The following is an 18,468-nucleotide window of genomic DNA, read 5'->3' as shown; positions in this document are numbered from 1 at the left end:
CCGTCAGCTGGTTCTCGGCAGTGTCTTTTGCTCTTGTACCTTCTGCTCCCCATCCTGGTTCCAGTACCGTCAGCTGGTTCCGGGCAGAGCCTTTGGCTTAGGTGCCTCCTTCTGGGTATCCAAGTTCCACCAACGTCAGGTGGTCCTTGGTAGTGCTTTCGGGTACCTCCTGCTTAGTAACCGGGTTCCAGTAACGTCAGCTGGTCCTCGGTAGTTCCATTGGTTCTTGGACCTTCGGCTATCCATCCGGGTTCCAGTACCGTCAGCTGGTTCTCGGCAGTGTCTGCTTTTGTACCTTCTGCTCCCCATCCTGGTTCCAGTACCGTCAGCTGGTTCCGGGCAGAGCCTTTGGCTTAGGTGCCTCCTTCTGGGTATCCGAGTTCCGCCAACGTCAGGCGGTCCTTGGTAGTGCTTTTTAGCACGGGTACCTCCTGCTTAGTAACCGGGTTCCAGTAACGTCAGCTGGTCCTCGGTAGTTCCATAGGCTCTTGAACCTTCGGGTAGCCATCCGAGTTCCAGTTCCATCATCAGGTTCTTGGCATTTTCTCAGCCTTCTTGTACCTTCTGCTACATTTCCAAGTTGAAGACCCTAAAGTCGACGACCCGGAAGACCACCCCGATGACGACGACGACGACCCGGAAGACCACCCCGATGACGACGGCGGAGACGACGACGGCTGAGACGACGACGGCGGAGATGACGACACTGGAGACGACGACCCTGGAGACGACGACATGGAAGACCGAGAAGCAGAAGAACAAGAGGCTGCAGAACAAAGAGCAGAAGAGCATTAAGCATAAGACTTAATATCAGAGCAAAAGATATTATCTAAATTATATGCAGAAGAAGACTAAGCAGTGTATGGGGGTGAGTCCGTTCCTCCTCGTGGTGCCCCTGGATAAAGCCTGATGCTGCAGGCCAAACTGAACGCGGACAAATGTAACTTTTATGACTGGCAGAACGGAAGGTGTAATCTTCCAACTTTTATAGATAACAACTATGGGAATGCCTGTCACAAATGAGAATATGATGAAGAAGTAGAATAGGAAGAATAATAACAGTAGAATAAAAAGAATATGTAGAATAGGAAGAATAATAATAGTTGAATAAAATGAATATGAAGAATGTAATCAAAAAAAAAAAAAAGGTAAAGGATGAAGAAGAAGATGAATAAGGTGAAGAAGAAGTTGATGTCAAAGATGCTGATGATGATGAAGATGAAAGTGTGGGAAAAGAAAAAAAAAAAAGAAAAAAAAGAAGGGGAAGGGCGTGGAATAGTGAAACATCAATATCTGACAAAATAAAAAAAAAAATTTACATAGTCAATATCTTTGTCACTCCGAACGTCTTAAAAAAAAACAAAAAACATGCTATTCTATTTGATTGGGATAAACCTCTATGACTTTAATGTCTCCGCCACCTCCCCAAATACATCCGGCATTATTCTTAGTTGTTTTCCTTCATGTAGAATGAACCTACAAGGCAAGAAAGGGTTTATTTTAATTCCGATATTTTGGTCCCATTGACTTGCATTGGGATCGGGTATCGGTATCGGCAATATCCGATATTTTTTGAATATCGGCCGATCCTATCCGATACCGATACTTTCCGATATCGGAAGGTATCGCTCAACACTAGTCATGATTAATCTTCAGCTGTCAGGGTGTGGACCATTTCTGAAGAGAACATCTCAAACACATTTTTTTTTATAAATTAAAACCAGTTACCGTATTTTCCGGCGTATAAGACAACTGGGCGTATAAGACGACCCCCCAACCTTTCCAGTTAAAATATAAAATCTTCTTAAAAGTTGGGGGTCTTCTTATATGACGTGTCGTCCTATAGGGCCGGTGACTAATGTGCCTTTTTTGGGGTGGGAGTGGTCCCGATGACGAAGAGGGGGCGTCTCACAGGAAAGTGTGAGTGGAGTATCCCCCATTACCTCATTGTAGCTGCAGCGTGGGGTTTCTGTGCCGGGGAGCGGCGGCTGCTCCTCTTTGTGCCGCGTGGGTGCTGTTCTGTGGGGTGGCGGCTCCTCTTCGTGCAGCATCGGGGCTCTGTGCTGTGGGGTGGTGGCGGCGGCGTATCTTAGTGCAGAGTCGGGGCTCCTCCGGCATTTCCTCAAAGCCTGGAGGCCCCGGCAGCTCCATTGCTGCGATGCGGTGGCTTCCGGAAAAATGGCCGCTGGGGGCGGCGCATGCTCAGATTCAGATCTCGTCCCGAGATTTTTTTTTACATTATGGAATCTGACCTGCAGTTCTCTTTTGAAATCTACAACATGTCAATTTCTCTAAATGTGCTTTTTATTTGTGAATTTTCCTCATACACTTGAATTAGATGGTTCGAAATTTGCAGATAAAAAAATGTATATGTGTGCTTATTGCATTTCCATAATTCCCCCAAAAATAAAATGAAACATCTGAAGTAATCTAATTTAGTGAATTGGTGCAGAAATGCTGCAGAAAATCTATGGCATCAACAAATGACTAGATTTTCATTGTGCGAACTTAGCCTTAATGCAACACGTTTAGGAGAACCTAGGGCTTGATTCATTAAGACCGGCTTTGTACAGCTTAATGAAGGGGCATGCAGGAGTAAGATGCGCCCAATTTGTTAAGAAGCATTCCTCACTTAAAGGGAACCTGTCACCTGAATTTGGCGGGACTGGTTTTGGGTCATATGGGCGGAGTTTTCGGGTGTTTGATTCACCCTTTCCTTACCCGCTGGCTGCATGCTGGCTGCAATATTGGATTGAAGATCATTCTCTGTCCTCCATAGTACATGCCTGCACAAGGCAAGATTGCTTTGTGCATGTGTGTACTATGGAGGACAGAGAATGAACTTCAATCCAATATTGCAGCCAGCATGCAGCCAGCAAGTAAGGAAAGGGTGAATTAAACACCCGAAAACTCCGCCCATATGACCCAAAACCAGTCCCGCCAAATTCAGGTGACAGAGTCCCTTTAATGATTAGGTGCTCTGACAAGTGCCGAGTGCCTCCGGCAGAAATGTAGTGCAGTTAGGGACTAGAGTACATTTCTGGTGAAAGGTGCTTTGGTGGCATAACCTTTCATAATTTAGACAGACAGGCTTAGCCACACCCATCGTACCCCAGCTCTGTCCATTTTAGGGAATTTTGCTGATGCCGGCGTGGAAACGCCAAAAGTCATATTTTTTTTGCACATCTTCTTGTTCAAAATGTGTGCAACTTGATAGGGTGTTTTATACCAGAATTCTGACCAAAACACCTTAGTGAATCAGGAACCCAGTGATCTTACTAGTGTTGTAGTGGGAAGAATGTGTAAAATTGTAATCTCTGGGACAGGGTATAACAGGGCTAAAATGTAAGTTTGGAAATGTCTTCCTCCCATCCTCTGTCATTCTGAGACCTGTTTTTGTTGCGTAGTGACCACTAGAAGGGCAGCCTTATGTATTTTAGTCCATTGTCTTCAGGCCCAGCAAGTGGTTGACTTCAAAGATTATAACCTATCAAGAAGTCCAACACAGCTAACCTTTACTCTGAAGATTTAAAGGTTGTATCTCATGAAAAGATCCTATATATAATGAAGTCTAACTTCACCCCAGGTTAGACTTCACCAAAGGTCTGACTTACGTAAACCATGGTAATCACCTCTAGCCAGACTCGAAAATGTAATAATAAAATGGTGGCCATTCAAATAATTAGCCGAAAACTTAACATGTGAACCAGCTCATTCCACCAGGGCTAAATGGCAGACCCCCTTTTCGACATCCATGAGTCCTGACAGAATACCCTCAGGACAGGGTAATGTTCGCATGACACAAATCCTTTTATGTAGCTCCATATTGATTTTATTTTTAGATTTCAGACATTTTTAGATATGTCTAAAAAAAAAATTTTTTTTTCAGCAAAAACATTTGCCATCATTGTAAATACACGACATCCACAGATCAAAGCCAGGGTGGAGGATGGTTTGAACAATGTTATATCCTCTGTTATGGGAGAAAATTATCAATTACAGGTAAGAAACTTAATTTATTCCAATGTTTACTGCACCATAGCTTATTAAATATACCACATTGAGCCTGATTAATAATTTGTGTTTTTTTTGTTTGTTTGGTTTTACATCATTTTGCTTTTTTTGTCATGTGTAATTCGTTGTTTTTTTTGTGATAAATTCTTCAAAATAGCACATGCTGTTCATGACTGATTTTATCTTTAACCTGTCTTGCAACTTTTATCTCAAGATTTCAATGTTCAACTAAAACGTTGCAAAATTTGAACTAAACTGGTGTACGTAAAATCAATTCAGAGGGAAACAGGAGTACATTTGTACATAAATGTAGTAACTTTTTAAAAAGTTGCAATTGATGAAAAGCCTAAATCCCTCCAACAATCTTGAAGAAAATCAGGCGAGCATTTACAAAATAAACTTTAAAAGGGTGCAAATTAAAACCAGAATAAGGTAACAAATGAAAAATAGACAAAAACCACCAAAAACTAGACAAAAAGGCACAAATCCAATAATGAATTGGCTAATTGTGTTTTGCTTACTTTTTGGAGTTTTTTTTTTTCATTAGGTAAAAGATCCAGAATTCAGACACACATAAAATAGTAAAATATATAGGAAACACTACATAGAGGCATTTTGATTTGTGGTGCTTTTTTGTTTGCATTTCCTGGGTATGGTGTTTTTTCTATTTTCTTAGCATAGATTATTCTTTATGACTTAAAAACAAATCAGCTGAAAAAAGGCAAGTGCTAAATGTTAAAAAATAAAAAATAAAAATGCAAGAAAATTGCCATGGAAGCAACCTTTGTTATTAGCTTTCTTCTGAGGGACACAACCTTGAGAAAACATTGCATGTTGAGGCCCTTAGCGTTCAGTCCAAATTCTGGAGGTTGGCAAATTACAGATGTGACTGGCTCCGTGTGCTCCTCTGCATGTGATCGGTCATGTGCACTGGCACATTGTGTGTATTGGGTGCGCATGCTCACACGGACAGCAGACGTACCTATAATATTCTTGTCTGAACAAGCCCCAATAGATAAATGAAGGAAGTGGTTTTGTTGATGACTACATATAGAATTTTGTCTGTTAATAATGCTTCTTCTTCTCACTAGTTTACCTTTCACAAGGATGTGAGAGAATACTTCCAGAGACAAAACTTCGAACTGATAGAGGACAACCTGAATTTTTCTTTCACTTTCAAGCTCGATGTCTTTGTGGATTTCTTCTACTTGTTTGGTTTCAGCAAAAAAAATTGTGACTTGCATGGGAAGATTCTGAACTTGCACTGTACGAACAATAGCAGGAAAGAAAGAGTTAAAATTTTCCTGTTCAAAATGACCAACCCATTAATCCGAATGGGTAGCAGTTTGGACCATGACCGAAGACCCAGTATATACTCTATGGGTAAGAATAAATATTAATTTCAGACTGTCAAATTTTACTCTCAAACTACAGGTGATCGTAATATTCAGGTCCAGGAAGTTGAGATTTGGGAGATGTTTGTTGGGACCTTTACAACGTAGAGCAGCTTTAGCCATCTCTGTGCCAACCTTTGATATAAGGAGAATACTATAACTACCATTTAGGAGCTTTGTTAAAAAAAAATCACATATTTAACCATCTTTTTGTTAACGTCCCCATACACTTTCGATGAAAACCATCAGAACCTGACGACTGATCTGTATGGGGGCCTCCTGACTCTCCTCTGATGTCGAGATAGAAAAGCATGAGAATTTAGAATTTTAATGGTCGACACTTTTGTCCTCAGGGGAGATAAGTTGCTACCAATTTCAAATTCAGGTATTTGGAGAGTCGGGAGACAGAGCTGTTGGCTGAATGTATGTTGGCGGAGTTAAATCAAACTACTGTTAATTTAAAAAGAGAAAACACAGTAGTTTGACAATAAATGGCTTCACCCAACTACTAACCATGAGTGGAAAAAAAGCTTTGGTGTTATCATTCATATTCTCTGGGAAAAGGCCAAGAAAGCACAAATTCTGCCGAGATAAGTAAACTTTTGAACACAACTGTATATTATAATAAAACCATATACCTAATAAAAACAGAAAAGAGAATATAAACCATGGTTATATTATACCCTTACTAATAATGTAGAATCAAGTCTGTTTGTTTATGTTTAAACCATTGGGGGGGGGGGTGTAAGAAGTGTTCAGCATTAGAATCAAAAAAGCTTCTTCAGGATTCAGCAAGGCTCTTTTGCGATCTCCTCCTCTGGTAGAAAGTTTAACTCTTTCCAAACCAAAAAATTGAAAGTCTTTTTAGTTACCATTGTGTTCCTACAAAAAGTGTTTGGAGACATTGGAAGGGTTGGAAAGGTTAATTGCCCCAGGGTTTGTGGAGTCAGGAATATGCTCATTAATTCTTTGTCTCAGCTTACAGGTAGTGCAGTCCACATATCTAACATTGCAATCTATAGATTGGACACAATATACTATGAATCTGTTACCACAGTTTATAAACTGTCTAATGTGATTGATGTATCTTATCCAATGTACCGTAATTAAATTTACTTCTTTAGTTTGCTTTGCATATTTGCAAGGGATGCATTTATCCATGCCGCATTTGTGAAGACCTGTAGGTGTGAGCCAGGTTTTTCTGCCCTGCGTTTCTCGAATAGTCAGACTAGGGGAAAGGAGTTGAGAAAGAGTGGAAGATTTTTCAACAGAGAATAAATAATACTTTCATTAAGTTGGTGGTCACTATACAGCATGGGGAGATATTTGTTAATTTGATTAAATTCTTTATATGTTGTTACAAATACAGGTTTAACTATTGTTGTGTTTTTTTATTATTGTTACCGTATTTCTTTAATAGATCTTGATATGATTTAGGGTATGTGCACATGATAAGTAAATGCTGCGGGTTGGACCCTGTGTACTTGCTTCAAAGGTGGCTGGATAGGCAGGTGGATGGATAGGCATGTGGATGGATAGGCAGATGGATGGATAGGCAGGTGGATGAATAGGCAGGTGGATGGATAGGCATGTGGATGAATAGGCAGGTGGATGGATAGGCATGTGGCTGGATAGGCAGATGGATGGATAGGCAGGTGGATGGATAGGCAAGTGGATGGATAGGCAGATGGAAGGATAGGCAGGTGGATGGATACGCAGATGGATGGATAGGCAATTGGATGGATAGGCAGGTGGATTGATAGGCAGGTAGATTGATAGGCAGGTGGATGGATAGGCAGGTGATTGAATAGGCAATTGGATGGATAGGCAGGTGGATTGATAGGCAGATGGATTGATAGGCAGATGGATGTATAGGCAGGTGGATGGATAGGCAGATGGATTGATAGGCAAATGGATGGATAGGCAATTGGATGGATAGGCAAGTGGATGGATAGGTAGATGGATGGATAGGCAGGTGGATTGATAGGCAGGTGGATGGATAGGCAGGTGGAAGGATAGGCAGGTTTATAGGTGTATTGATAGGCAAGTGGATGGATAGGAAGACGGATTCATAGGCAGGTGGATGGATAGGCAAGTGGATGGATAGGCAGACGGATTCATAGGCAGGTGATGGATAGGCAGGCGGATTCATAGGCAGGTGGATGGATAGGCAAGTGGATGGATAGGCAGGCAGATTCATAGGCAGGTGGATGGATAGGCAGATGGATGGATAGGCAGGTGGATGGATAGGCAGATGGATGGATAGGCAGATGGATGGATAGGCAGATGGATGGATAGGCAGGTGGATGGATAGGCAGGTGGATGGATATGCAGGTGGATTGGTAGGCAGATGGTTAGATAGGAAGATGGATGGATAGGCAGGTGGATGGATAGGCAGGTGGATGGATAGGCAGATGGATGGATATGCAGGTGGATGGATAGGCAGGTAGCACTCCACATAAAGAATTAAAAAAGTGAAGGTACTTTTATTGACCCATCTCAAATGGGACATTTCAGCTCCTAAAAAACAGTGGTGAGCCTTTCTAAAGCATTATTGTTTTTTAGATAGTTAGTCTAAGTGCTAAAAATACTTTTATTCTATTTTTTTCAGATATGATCACGGAAGATCCTTTTCCGCAAGAAGAGGTCAATGATATTGCCCCAGTTCTGCCGCTGAGTTCGTGAAGATTAAACAAAGGAAAATTTGCACAACGGAATAAAAGAACAAGTTGGATAAACACAGACGTAAATGCACAGATAGAGGACAATATGGCTAATACTGAGGTTAAAGCTTTTCATTACTTAACGGAAAAAATCATGGGCTGTGTTGTTATGGATTTTCTTGAATTAAGATTATATTATAGGCAAAGTAGAGGAAGACAAACGTATTTGAGACTATCAAGCGTTTTACAATGCAAAACCATCACTGACCTCCGCGGACTAAAGGAACCATCGGAATCTTAGAACTGTGCCAGTTATTGAAGTGAACATTTACCCCCCCCCTCGATAGACTTTGTTGTGCTGTTTGATTTTCAAAACCAGATAAACCATGTTTGTTTTCTTTTACTTAAAACACTTATTAAGGTTTTTTACTTCATATTAACTCTCCTTACTGGAAGGGTCCCTCAATGAAAGCTAATTACTGAGGGCTCTGACTGCTGAGACCCCCAGCACTGAGCTGTAACTGAAAGGTGAACCTGAAACCTGATAGCAAGTGTTTCATTTCCCTACAGCGCTCCCAGTGGGGAAGTAAAATATCACAAAATGTATTTTGCATTGATGATAGTGGACTGTCACTGAAATCTCCAGAATTTATTGATAAAAATATTTTTAAAAACTTTTTTTTAGTAAATATGCACTGATCATATATTCTACATTTACTATGTTAAGGACTTTCTATTTTTCGGAAGGTGGGTGCATTGTATAGTTCTGACATTTTTATTACGTTGGATAATTTCCCTTTCCTGTATTACCTTCTACGTATTACTAGATGTTCTGAATATTTTTCTTAATCTACTGTATTATTGGTAAGATCAAGCATTGTAGATATATCCTATCACTTTGGACAAGTATTTAGGCTGAGGGTTGCTGAATTTAGTGTCCTTTGATGTCATTACTAAAAGCTTTTATTTGTTTTAAATATCTTTTTTTTCTCCCAAACTACATTTCAATATGTCAATGGGGCGTGGTAGGTGGGACGGGGAAGGGGAAGCTATGATCCATTTTTGCTTCAAGATTCTTCATCGTCATTTTGGAAAAGTCTTGGGACTGCACCTCATTCTTTGGCATTATGTATAATGCTATCAGACTAAAATAAATGCTGGAATATGTTATTATATATACTGTATGTATATATATATATATATATATATATATATATTCACATGCTGCTGACTTTGGGCCTTCATCACAGCCCTCTTCATATTTTACTATGGAGCCCTGTTCTCAAAGACTTTAGTCTTAAAACATGTATTGTTTATAAATGCCATTAGTGACTTTTTGTACATATAGCTTTACTATATAATATTTTATAGCTTGGGATTAGTGGACCTAAAAGCAGGATGAACTCAGAACTACAGACATTTATCTTTAGACTTAATCTAGTAAAGGTGGTATGTTATTTTGTTTTATTTTATATGTACAGATGTAGATTTTGTATTAAAATTCAGTTTTATGAAAATCCCTTTGTGTACTGAAATTGTTATTTGATGTTTTTAATCACTACAGCTCCTTAAAGGGTTATTCCCGTCAGGATAGAAATGGGTATGTGGACAGTGCTTGTAAAAACAAACTTTTCAATCTACTTTTCATAAAGATTTGATGCTGTTCTCCCGATATTCCAAATTTTTTTTTTTTAATTGTTTACGGCTCATTGCCAAACAATAACTGTGGCGCTCATGGCAGTGCATACAAGCTCGTTCCTGCTGAGCTTGTAAGCTCTGCACTCAGGCTGGGCGGGAATAACTGAGCACTCTGTTACCTCCAAATCCTGGCCAGTGTCAGTCGTGCTGTGCTTTTGGACGTGTAGACGCATTGGGTGCGCACGGCTCAGGCAAGCAGCATGGTCGTGATGACACTCATGGGGAGCAGTCACTCCAGGGGAAAGAAGATTAGGAGAACCCTTTAAAGTATTTATTTGTGTAATTAGTTTCATAGATAATCCCATACTTTTACTTTCACCTGGATGGACATCATGTACTCTTTAGATATCTTAAATATATCCACACATATAATCATTATTAATATTAGTAACCAATGAAGAGCACTAGACCAAAAGTTTGCAAAACACTGTGCAAGTTGTGATAAAGTTTAAAGGGATTTCTGCTGCAGGGTGTGCTATTTATTTTCCTGACTTTATCAAACCCAAGAAAAAAAATGTCTAAGGGTGTGTTTCCACGGTCAGGAAACGCTGCGTGTTTGACGCTGCGTAGAGCTGCAGCGTCAAAGACTCAGCGTCCAGATGTTACAGCATAGTGGAGGGGATTTCATGAAATCCTGTCTCCACTATGCATTAAAAGACGCATGCGGCAGACCCGCGGAAACGGACACGCGGCTGCGTCTTTTCAGAACGCAGCATGTCTGTTTACGCACCGTCGCCGCGCCGTAAATTTAAATTTACCATAGACAATCATTAGATTTGGTGCAGATTTTACCTGTGTCACATCCAGAGCAAATCGTGATGCAATCCTGACCGTGGAAACATACCCTTACAGTGTAACCATAGCCTGACTTTTACATTTTTTAAGGACCATTTTATTTTAGTTTTACCAATCCTTTCTCCGTTTAACACTTGTTCTAGTCATTACTGTGTTACCTTCTGCATTTTACTTCTTACCCACTGAGCTGACCCATATCCTCATGCTGCAAGAATTCTTACAACTGCACCCACTGTCTGGAATTTCTTACTACACAGAGACCATAAAACATTAACCCCATACTCCAAGCTGTGAAGACAACTATTCATATGGTCATGCACCCTACTTAATGTATATGTACACAGAAGAACTGACAACATTTATATATGAAACACACCATACTTTAACAATATTACTATTATTACCGGTATTATTATTTTCATTTTAAAATCACCAAACTTATAAACTTTTTTTTTGTTTTTAAATAATGTGAAGAAAAAAATTCTAACATTTGTAAATAATGTTTTTTGGGCCATTTTCTGAGTTTTTTAAACATTTAAAAATCTGTTCCACTGTAAAGATATGCGACGGCTTGTTTTTGGTTTAGCAAACTGACATTTTTATTCAGACCATTTTATGGTGCAAGCAACATTTTTATTACTTTTGTTTCATATTTTGGTGAAGTGCAGTGGCAAAAAAAATTTCTTTTTACCCCCTTCATGACTGGAGCTTTTTACGGTTTTGCTTTTTCGTGTTTTGCTCCCCTTCTTCCAGAACAATAACTTTTTTTATTTTTCCATCAATATGGCCATGTGAGGGCTTATTTTTTGCAGGACGAGTTGTACTTTTGAACAACATCATTGGTTTTACCATGTCATGTACTCGAAAACGGGAAAAAAGTTCCAAGTGCGGTGAAATTGCAAAAAAAAAGTGCAATCCCACACTTGTTTTTTGCTTGGTGTTTTTACTAGCTTCACTAAATGCTAAAACTGACCTGCCAGTATGATTTTCCAGGTCATTTTGAGTTCATAGACACCAAACATGTCTAGGGTCTTGTTTTATTTAAGTGTTGAAAAAAAATTCCAAAGTTTGCTAAAAATAAATAAATAGCGCCATTTTCCGATAAATGTAACGTCTACATTTTTCGCGATCTCAGGTTGGGTGAGGGCTTATTTTTTGCGAGCCGGGCTGATGTTTTTAATGATACCGCTTTTGTGCAGATACGTTCTTTTCATTGCCTGTTACTGCATTTTAACGTAAAGTCGCGGCAACCAAAAAAACGTAATTCTGGTGTTATGATTTTTTTTCTTTCTACACCGTTTACCGATCAGGTTAATCCTTTTTTTTTATTGATAGATCGGGCGATTCTGAACTCGGCGATACCAAATATGTGTAGGTTTGATTTTTTTAATTTTTTTAATTTTGAATGGGGCGAATGGGAGGTGATTTAAACGTTTAAATTTTTTTATTTTTTTATATTTTTAAAATTATGTTTCTTTAAGTTTTGGCATGCTTCAATAGCCTCCATAGGAGACTAAAAGCTGCCACAACTTGATTAGCTCTGCTACATAGAGGCAATGCTCAGATCGCCTCTATGTAGCAGAATTACTGCATTGCTATGAGCGCCGACCACAGGGTGGCGCTCATAGCAATCCGGCATCAACAACCATAGAGGGAGACCTCTGGTTGTCATGCTGATGTGCCGATGACCCCTGATCACATGACGGGGGTCACCAGTGGCCGTATTTCCGGCCCGATGGCTGGAGACGCGCGTTAAATGCCGCTGTCAGAGTCCACCCGCGCTTATTGCGGTATTGCGGGTACCTGTCAGCTGTTCAAAACAGCTGACATATCCCGGCCTTGATGCTGGTTCACCGCCGGAGTCCACATCAAAGCAGGGGTTCTGCCATTGGACGTACTATCCTGTCCAATGGCAGTAAGGGGTTAAAGAGGACCATTTTTCATGTTGACCTATACGCATGATATATTATCAGATAGGTGTTATCATATAGCAACTCATACAGGGAGAAGTAGTAGTATATCCCAAGGGAAAAGTAACACCCGCTTGGACTTAACTAAGGTTAACTCATTAGATGCCAAGCACTTTGATTGATAATATCTACATAATGGAGAGGTAAAAAAAAAAGTGTTATTCCACTATTACATTGTGTGCCCAATCCAACATTTAAAATTTGGTGAAAAGTCTTCTTTAAAGGAGAGAAGGGGTTAATAATTTTTTTTTTTCACTTTATTTTTTAAGGGATTTGAACCTGCAGTCATTTGATCGATAGTTCGATACACTGATACACTGCAATACCACATTATTTCAGTGTATAAGGAAACATGATAGGCTCTTTTGAAGCTAACTCATGTCCTTTGACATCTCACAATTATGTCGGGCAGGAGGATATGCACAAAAAATAGCACGCCAGTAATTTTGTGCGATAAAATTCCTCTGTCACAGATTGACAGCAGCATTTAACCCCTTTACCCCCAAGGGTGGTTTGCATGTTAATGACCGGGCCAATATTTACAATTCTGACCACTGTCCCTTTATGAGGTTATAACTCTGGAACGCTTCAACGGATCCCAGTGATTCTGACATTGTTTTCTCGTGACATATTGTACTTCATGATAGTGGTAAAATTGATTTCATATGTTCATATGACTTGCGTTTATTTGTGAAAAAAAAACGAAATTTGGCGAAAATGTCACAATTTTCTAACTTTGAATTTTCATGCCCTTAAATCACAGAGATATGGCACACATACTACTAAATAAGTATCATTTCCCACATGTCTACTTTACATTAGCTCAATTTTGGAAGGGTTAAAAGTTGACCAGTGATTTCTCATTTTTACAACACCATTTTTTTTAGGGACCACATCACATTTGAAGTCACTTTGAGAGGTCTATATGATAGAAAATGCTCAAAAGTGACATTCTAAAAGCTTCACCCCTCAAGGTGCTCAAAATCACATTCAAGAAGTTTATTAACCCTTCAGGTGCTTCACAGGAATTTTTTGAATGTTTTAAAAAAAAAAGAACATTTAACTTTTTTTCACAAAAAATTTACTTCAGATCCAATTTGTTTTATTTTACCAAGGGTAACAGGAGAAATTGGACCCCAAAAGTTGTACAATTTGTCCTGAGTATGAGAATGACACCATTTTGGTATCTAGACCCCCTAAGGAACTTATCTAGATGTGTGGTGAGCACTTTGAAACCCCAAGTGGTTCACAGAAGTTTATAACGCAGAGCCATGAAAATAAAGTCATATTTTTTCCACAAAAATGATCTTTTTGCCCCTAATTTTTTATTTTCCCAAGGGTAATAGGAGAAAGTGGACCCCAAAAGTTGTTGTGCAATTTGTCCTGAGTACGCTGATACCTAATATGTGGGGGTAAACCACTGTTTGGGCGCATGGCAGAGCTCGGAAAGGGAAGGAGCGCCGTTTTACTTTTTCAACGCAGAATTGGCTGGAATTGAAATTGGATGCCATGTCGCACTTGGAGAGCCACTGATGTGCATAAACAGTGGAAACCCTCAATTCTAACGCCAACCCTAACCCCAACACACCCCTAACCCTAATCCCAACCCTAACCCTAAAACCAACCTTAACCATAATCCAAACCCCAACTCTAGCCTCAACCCTAACCCCAACCTAACCCTAACTTTAGCCCCAACCCTAACCTTAACTTTAGCTCCAACCCTAACCCTAACTTTAGCCCTAATGCTAACCTTAATGGGAAAATGTAAATAAATACATTTTTTATTTTATTATTTTTCCCTAACTGAGGGGTTGATAAAGGGGGGTTTGAATTACTATTTATATCGGGTCTTTATGTTTGGCTGCTGTCACACACTAAAAGATGCTTTTTTATTGCAAAAAATAGTTTTTGCATCACCACATTTTGAGAGCTGTAATTTTTCCATATTTTAGCCCACAGAGTCATGTAAGGTCTATTTTTTTGCGGCACGAGTTGACGTTTTTATTGGTACCATTTTCAGGAACATGACATTTTTTGATCGCTTTTTATTACTATTTTTGGGAGACAGAATGAGCAAAAACCAGCAATTCATGAATTTCTTTTGGGGGGGGGGTGTTTACACCGTTCCGCGTGTGGTAAAATTGATAAGGCAGTTCTATTCTTCGGGTCAGTATGATTACATTGATACCTCATTTATATTTTTTATGTTTTGGCGCTTTTATATAATAAAAACAATTTTATAGAAAAAATAATTGTTTTTGCATCGCTTTATTCTGAAAGCTATAACTTTTTTATTTTTTCTGCTGATGATGCGTTATGGCAGCTCGTGTTTTGCGGGACAAGATGATGTTTTCAGCGGTACCATGGTTATTTATACCGTCTTTTTGATCGCGTGTTATTCCACTTTTTGTTCGGCGGTATGATGATAAAGCATTGTTTTTTGCCTTGCTGTTTTTTTTTTATATGGGGTTCGCAAAAGGGGTTAACTAGTGGGACAGTTTTATAGGTCGGGTCATTACGGATGCGGCGATACCAAATATGTCTACTTTCATTGTTTAGATTTCTTTTTTCATTCAAATATTTATTTGTGATTAAATAAATATTGATTTTTTTTTAAAAAATATTTTTACAATTATTTAAAAAATGTGTTTTAATTTCATTATAACTGTTACACTTTGTCCCACTTTGGGACCCTCATTTTGTGCAGGCTGATCGCTTCTATAGCATGCAGATGTGCATGCTCTAGAAGCTGTCAACGCTGCAGCTTCTATTACACTGACCTGAGAGATGTCCTGGTCATCACTGCGCCTGACAGGAAGTCTCTCAGGTCTGGAGACCCGGATGTAGTCATGACATCATAGGGTCTCCATGGCAGCGATCGAGACCAAGCAGCATGCCGCGGGGTCTTCAATCCAAAGGCAGAGGGGCTGTCAACTCCTCTGCTGGCTCCGGAATGCTGCAATCGTGTTTGATCACAATGTTTCGGGGGTTAAAGTGCCAGGAGCGGCCCGTGACTGCTCCTGGCACTTAGTGCAGGGTGCCGTGAGCGCGGCTGATCGCCCATGACGTACTATCCCGTCCATGGTCAGACAGTCCCAGGCCACTTGGACGGGATAGTACGTCGGATGGCAGAAAGGGGTTAATAGGTTACTTACTCCCATAGATCGGAGATCAGCTCCGATAACTGTTACAAGTGGCAGATGCCAGCTGTGTATCCCCTGCGCCCACTTTATATACCGGCAGCCTAAATAGGACCAATTCATCCTATGTTAGGAAATACATAAAGACTCACATCAAGTACCATGTGGATCTCCTTTGGCCTTCAGAACCACAGTAATTAAATGGAAAATATGTAAAATAACACTATTAACCTGCTGCTGAGAGGAAATTAACTTTATACTCCATGGCAGCATTTGGCTTCCAGTCTTAAGGGTGACACCGGCACGGGTTCAGTCACTGCTCAGTGTATAAAGAGTGGCGGCATCTATTCTTGTATACAAAAAAAAATAGATTTCTATGCTTCTCTTACCGATCAGGCCAAATCTATACATCCATTTCGCAGACTGTCAAATATAACAGCAGGGGGAGTGGCAGAGATCTCACTGCTGTCACCAATTTGTCAGGGAGAACACAGTTCACCGTTGCCACCAGTTTGTCAAGGCAAGGCATATGAATCCAGGCTAAAACAGTAAAAATGGACAGCACTCAAATAATACAGACGGCATCTGACTGCCATCCAACAAATAGGCTCTCCATGCATGTGTTGTGACTGTCACACAGCCTCGACACATGCAGCTGCGGAGCCGAACAGCTGACCAACTGGCGCGATCCAGGAAGCCGGACTCCTTCTGCAGCTTAGAAGTTGGAGACGTGGGTTTACAGTGGGTACGAAAAGTAGTCAGACCCCTTTACATTTTTCACTCTTTGTTTCATTGCAGCCATTTGGTAAATTCAAAAAAGTTCATTTTTTTTTCTCATTAATGTACACTCTGCACCCCATCTTGACTGAAAAAAAACACAGATATGTAGTAACTGTTGCAAATTTCTGAAAAAAGAAAAACTGAAATATCACATGGTCATAAGTATTCAGTGAATCTTCGGCCAAGTCTGAGGTCCAGAGCACTTTGGAAGAGATATTCATCCAGGATGTCTCTGTACTTGGCCGCATTCATGTTTCCTTCAATGACAACCAGTCGCCCTCTCCCTGCAGCTGAAAAACACCCCCATAACATGATGCTGCCACCACCATGTTTCACTGTTGGGATTGTATTGGGGAGGTGGTGAGCAGTGCCTGGTTTTGAAACAGATAACGTTTGTTTCCTCCAGGCAGCGGGGCTCTCAGTGCTGCAGCCGCACAGCTTTAGAAAGCTATTCACCTGCATAAGAACACCATATGGGCAGTTAGCGTTTTGGAACATGACAGGTTCACTTTAATGAGCAGTATTCTGAGTCTGCCTACAAATATCAGTACAGCATTGATTAATTTCCAAGTTCTTGGAAACCCTTTACTCCTCTCCAGACACTAAAGCATGTGGAGCCCACACCAATCTTCAGAATACCCCAACCACTGCCCCTCCTGGTGGGATGGCTGTTCCCTGTTGCAATCAGATAGACCATGTAAGAATAAGTAATAGCTGCTATTTCCATGTCATCTTTACAATAATTCTCTGCCTGTATGAAGCACAATGAAGGTTGGGGCACGCCTCGTACTGGAGATGGGTATAAGTCCCATGAAAACAATATTTCCTATAGACTACATGGAATGTTGCTTAAACTTTGTGGCAGAATTATAGAGAACAGAGTACACATTACCTCACTTGTCCTATTGCCTATGCCCTTTCTCAGCTTTCTCACTCCCACAATTTTCAGCATTTTTAAATGCTTGAAAAAAAATAATTTGAGCTTAAAGTTTTTTTCATAGAGTTTTCACGAGGATTTTTTTTTTTGCATAGGACACCCCTCCACCCTCTTCTCCTGGGTGCAACCATTGCTGTCATCCGGCAGCTGTTTGTCCCGGCATTCAAATGATCTGGCTATATAGCCTACAATTGTGACATCATCGCCTACACGAATCTCACTGACTGTGCCAATGATGTCATCACGGCCCCTGTAGTGCCATTACACACACTGATCCTTAATAGAACTACCTCTCCTTTTCCATGACCACTTTATTAGGGATTATTGGTGGATGGTTAGCTTGCACGTATTTTCATCAGAGCAAGAAAAACGAGCTGTCTTATGGCTTAGACCTATTGGTTTACACTACACATTCCAGTACACGGCTCTGCAATGTGAAGCTAGTCATGCACTGGGTGTGGCTGTCTATACTGAACATGGGAGAAATTCCTTCTCTCAGGTCATCATCATTATTACTATAATTCCATCATCATAGCAACTTTGCAAACAAACTTTGATTTCAGAGAACAAAGCCATTTGTGAAAAGGACACAATTCCCAGGTGACACTGTGACTGTAGCTTCCAATCTTCCGCCGCACTTATTGGCTACAATAAGCTTCGATAATCCCTTAAATAAAGGGGTTGTCCACTACTAGTGTAAGCAGGTGCCCGGAGCAATGCTCAGAAAGGGACAAGGCGGAAGTAGCCAATAAAATGGTTTATTTCTCCAGGGTAGCCGGAAATTATGGTAACTATAATAACAGTGAATAATGCAAAGCAGAGTAATTACAGTGTGAAATATACAATACAGACATGCAATAAATCCACAAATTCCCTCTATTACGACAGTGTCTTGTTCTATATTTGTATAGCTTTAACAGGCATAATGATCCCGGTCCTATGAGGGTCACTGCACTGCTTCTTCCTCTAAGGCCTTTTCCCTGTTCCCGGGTGGCTGGTGCTGAAGCTGGCTGTCATGCTCTGCAGAGGAGAATGATGGGCGTTATATTAAAGTCCGAACGACAGCAGGTGGGGGCT

At 40.3% G+C, this 18,468-nt stretch overlaps 1 protein-coding gene across 1 annotated transcript in view; it reads left to right on the top strand.

The window, feature by feature from the left end:
• Nucleotides 1–9,590, top strand: part of MEDAG (mesenteric estrogen dependent adipogenesis) — a 33,299-nt gene extending 23,709 nt beyond the window's left edge. The window contains exons 3-5 of the mRNA XM_069759008.1: nucleotides 3,890–4,002; nucleotides 5,106–5,397; nucleotides 8,020–9,590. Coding sequence (XP_069615109.1) covers nucleotides 3,890–4,002; nucleotides 5,106–5,397; nucleotides 8,020–8,093 — 479 coding nt within the window. The 3' untranslated portion in view covers nucleotides 8,094–9,590. The remainder of the gene's footprint in view (nucleotides 1–3,889; nucleotides 4,003–5,105; nucleotides 5,398–8,019) is intronic.
• The last annotated feature ends 8,878 nt before the right edge of the window (nucleotides 9,591–18,468 follow it).

Source organism: Ranitomeya imitator, chromosome 3 (assembly GCF_032444005.1).
Source record: "Ranitomeya imitator isolate aRanImi1 chromosome 3, aRanImi1.pri, whole genome shotgun sequence".
NCBI lineage: Eukaryota > Metazoa > Chordata > Amphibia > Anura > Dendrobatidae > Ranitomeya > Ranitomeya imitator.
The sequence above is the reverse complement of the archived record's forward strand: the minus strand, read 5'-3'. Positions and strand labels throughout refer to the sequence as shown.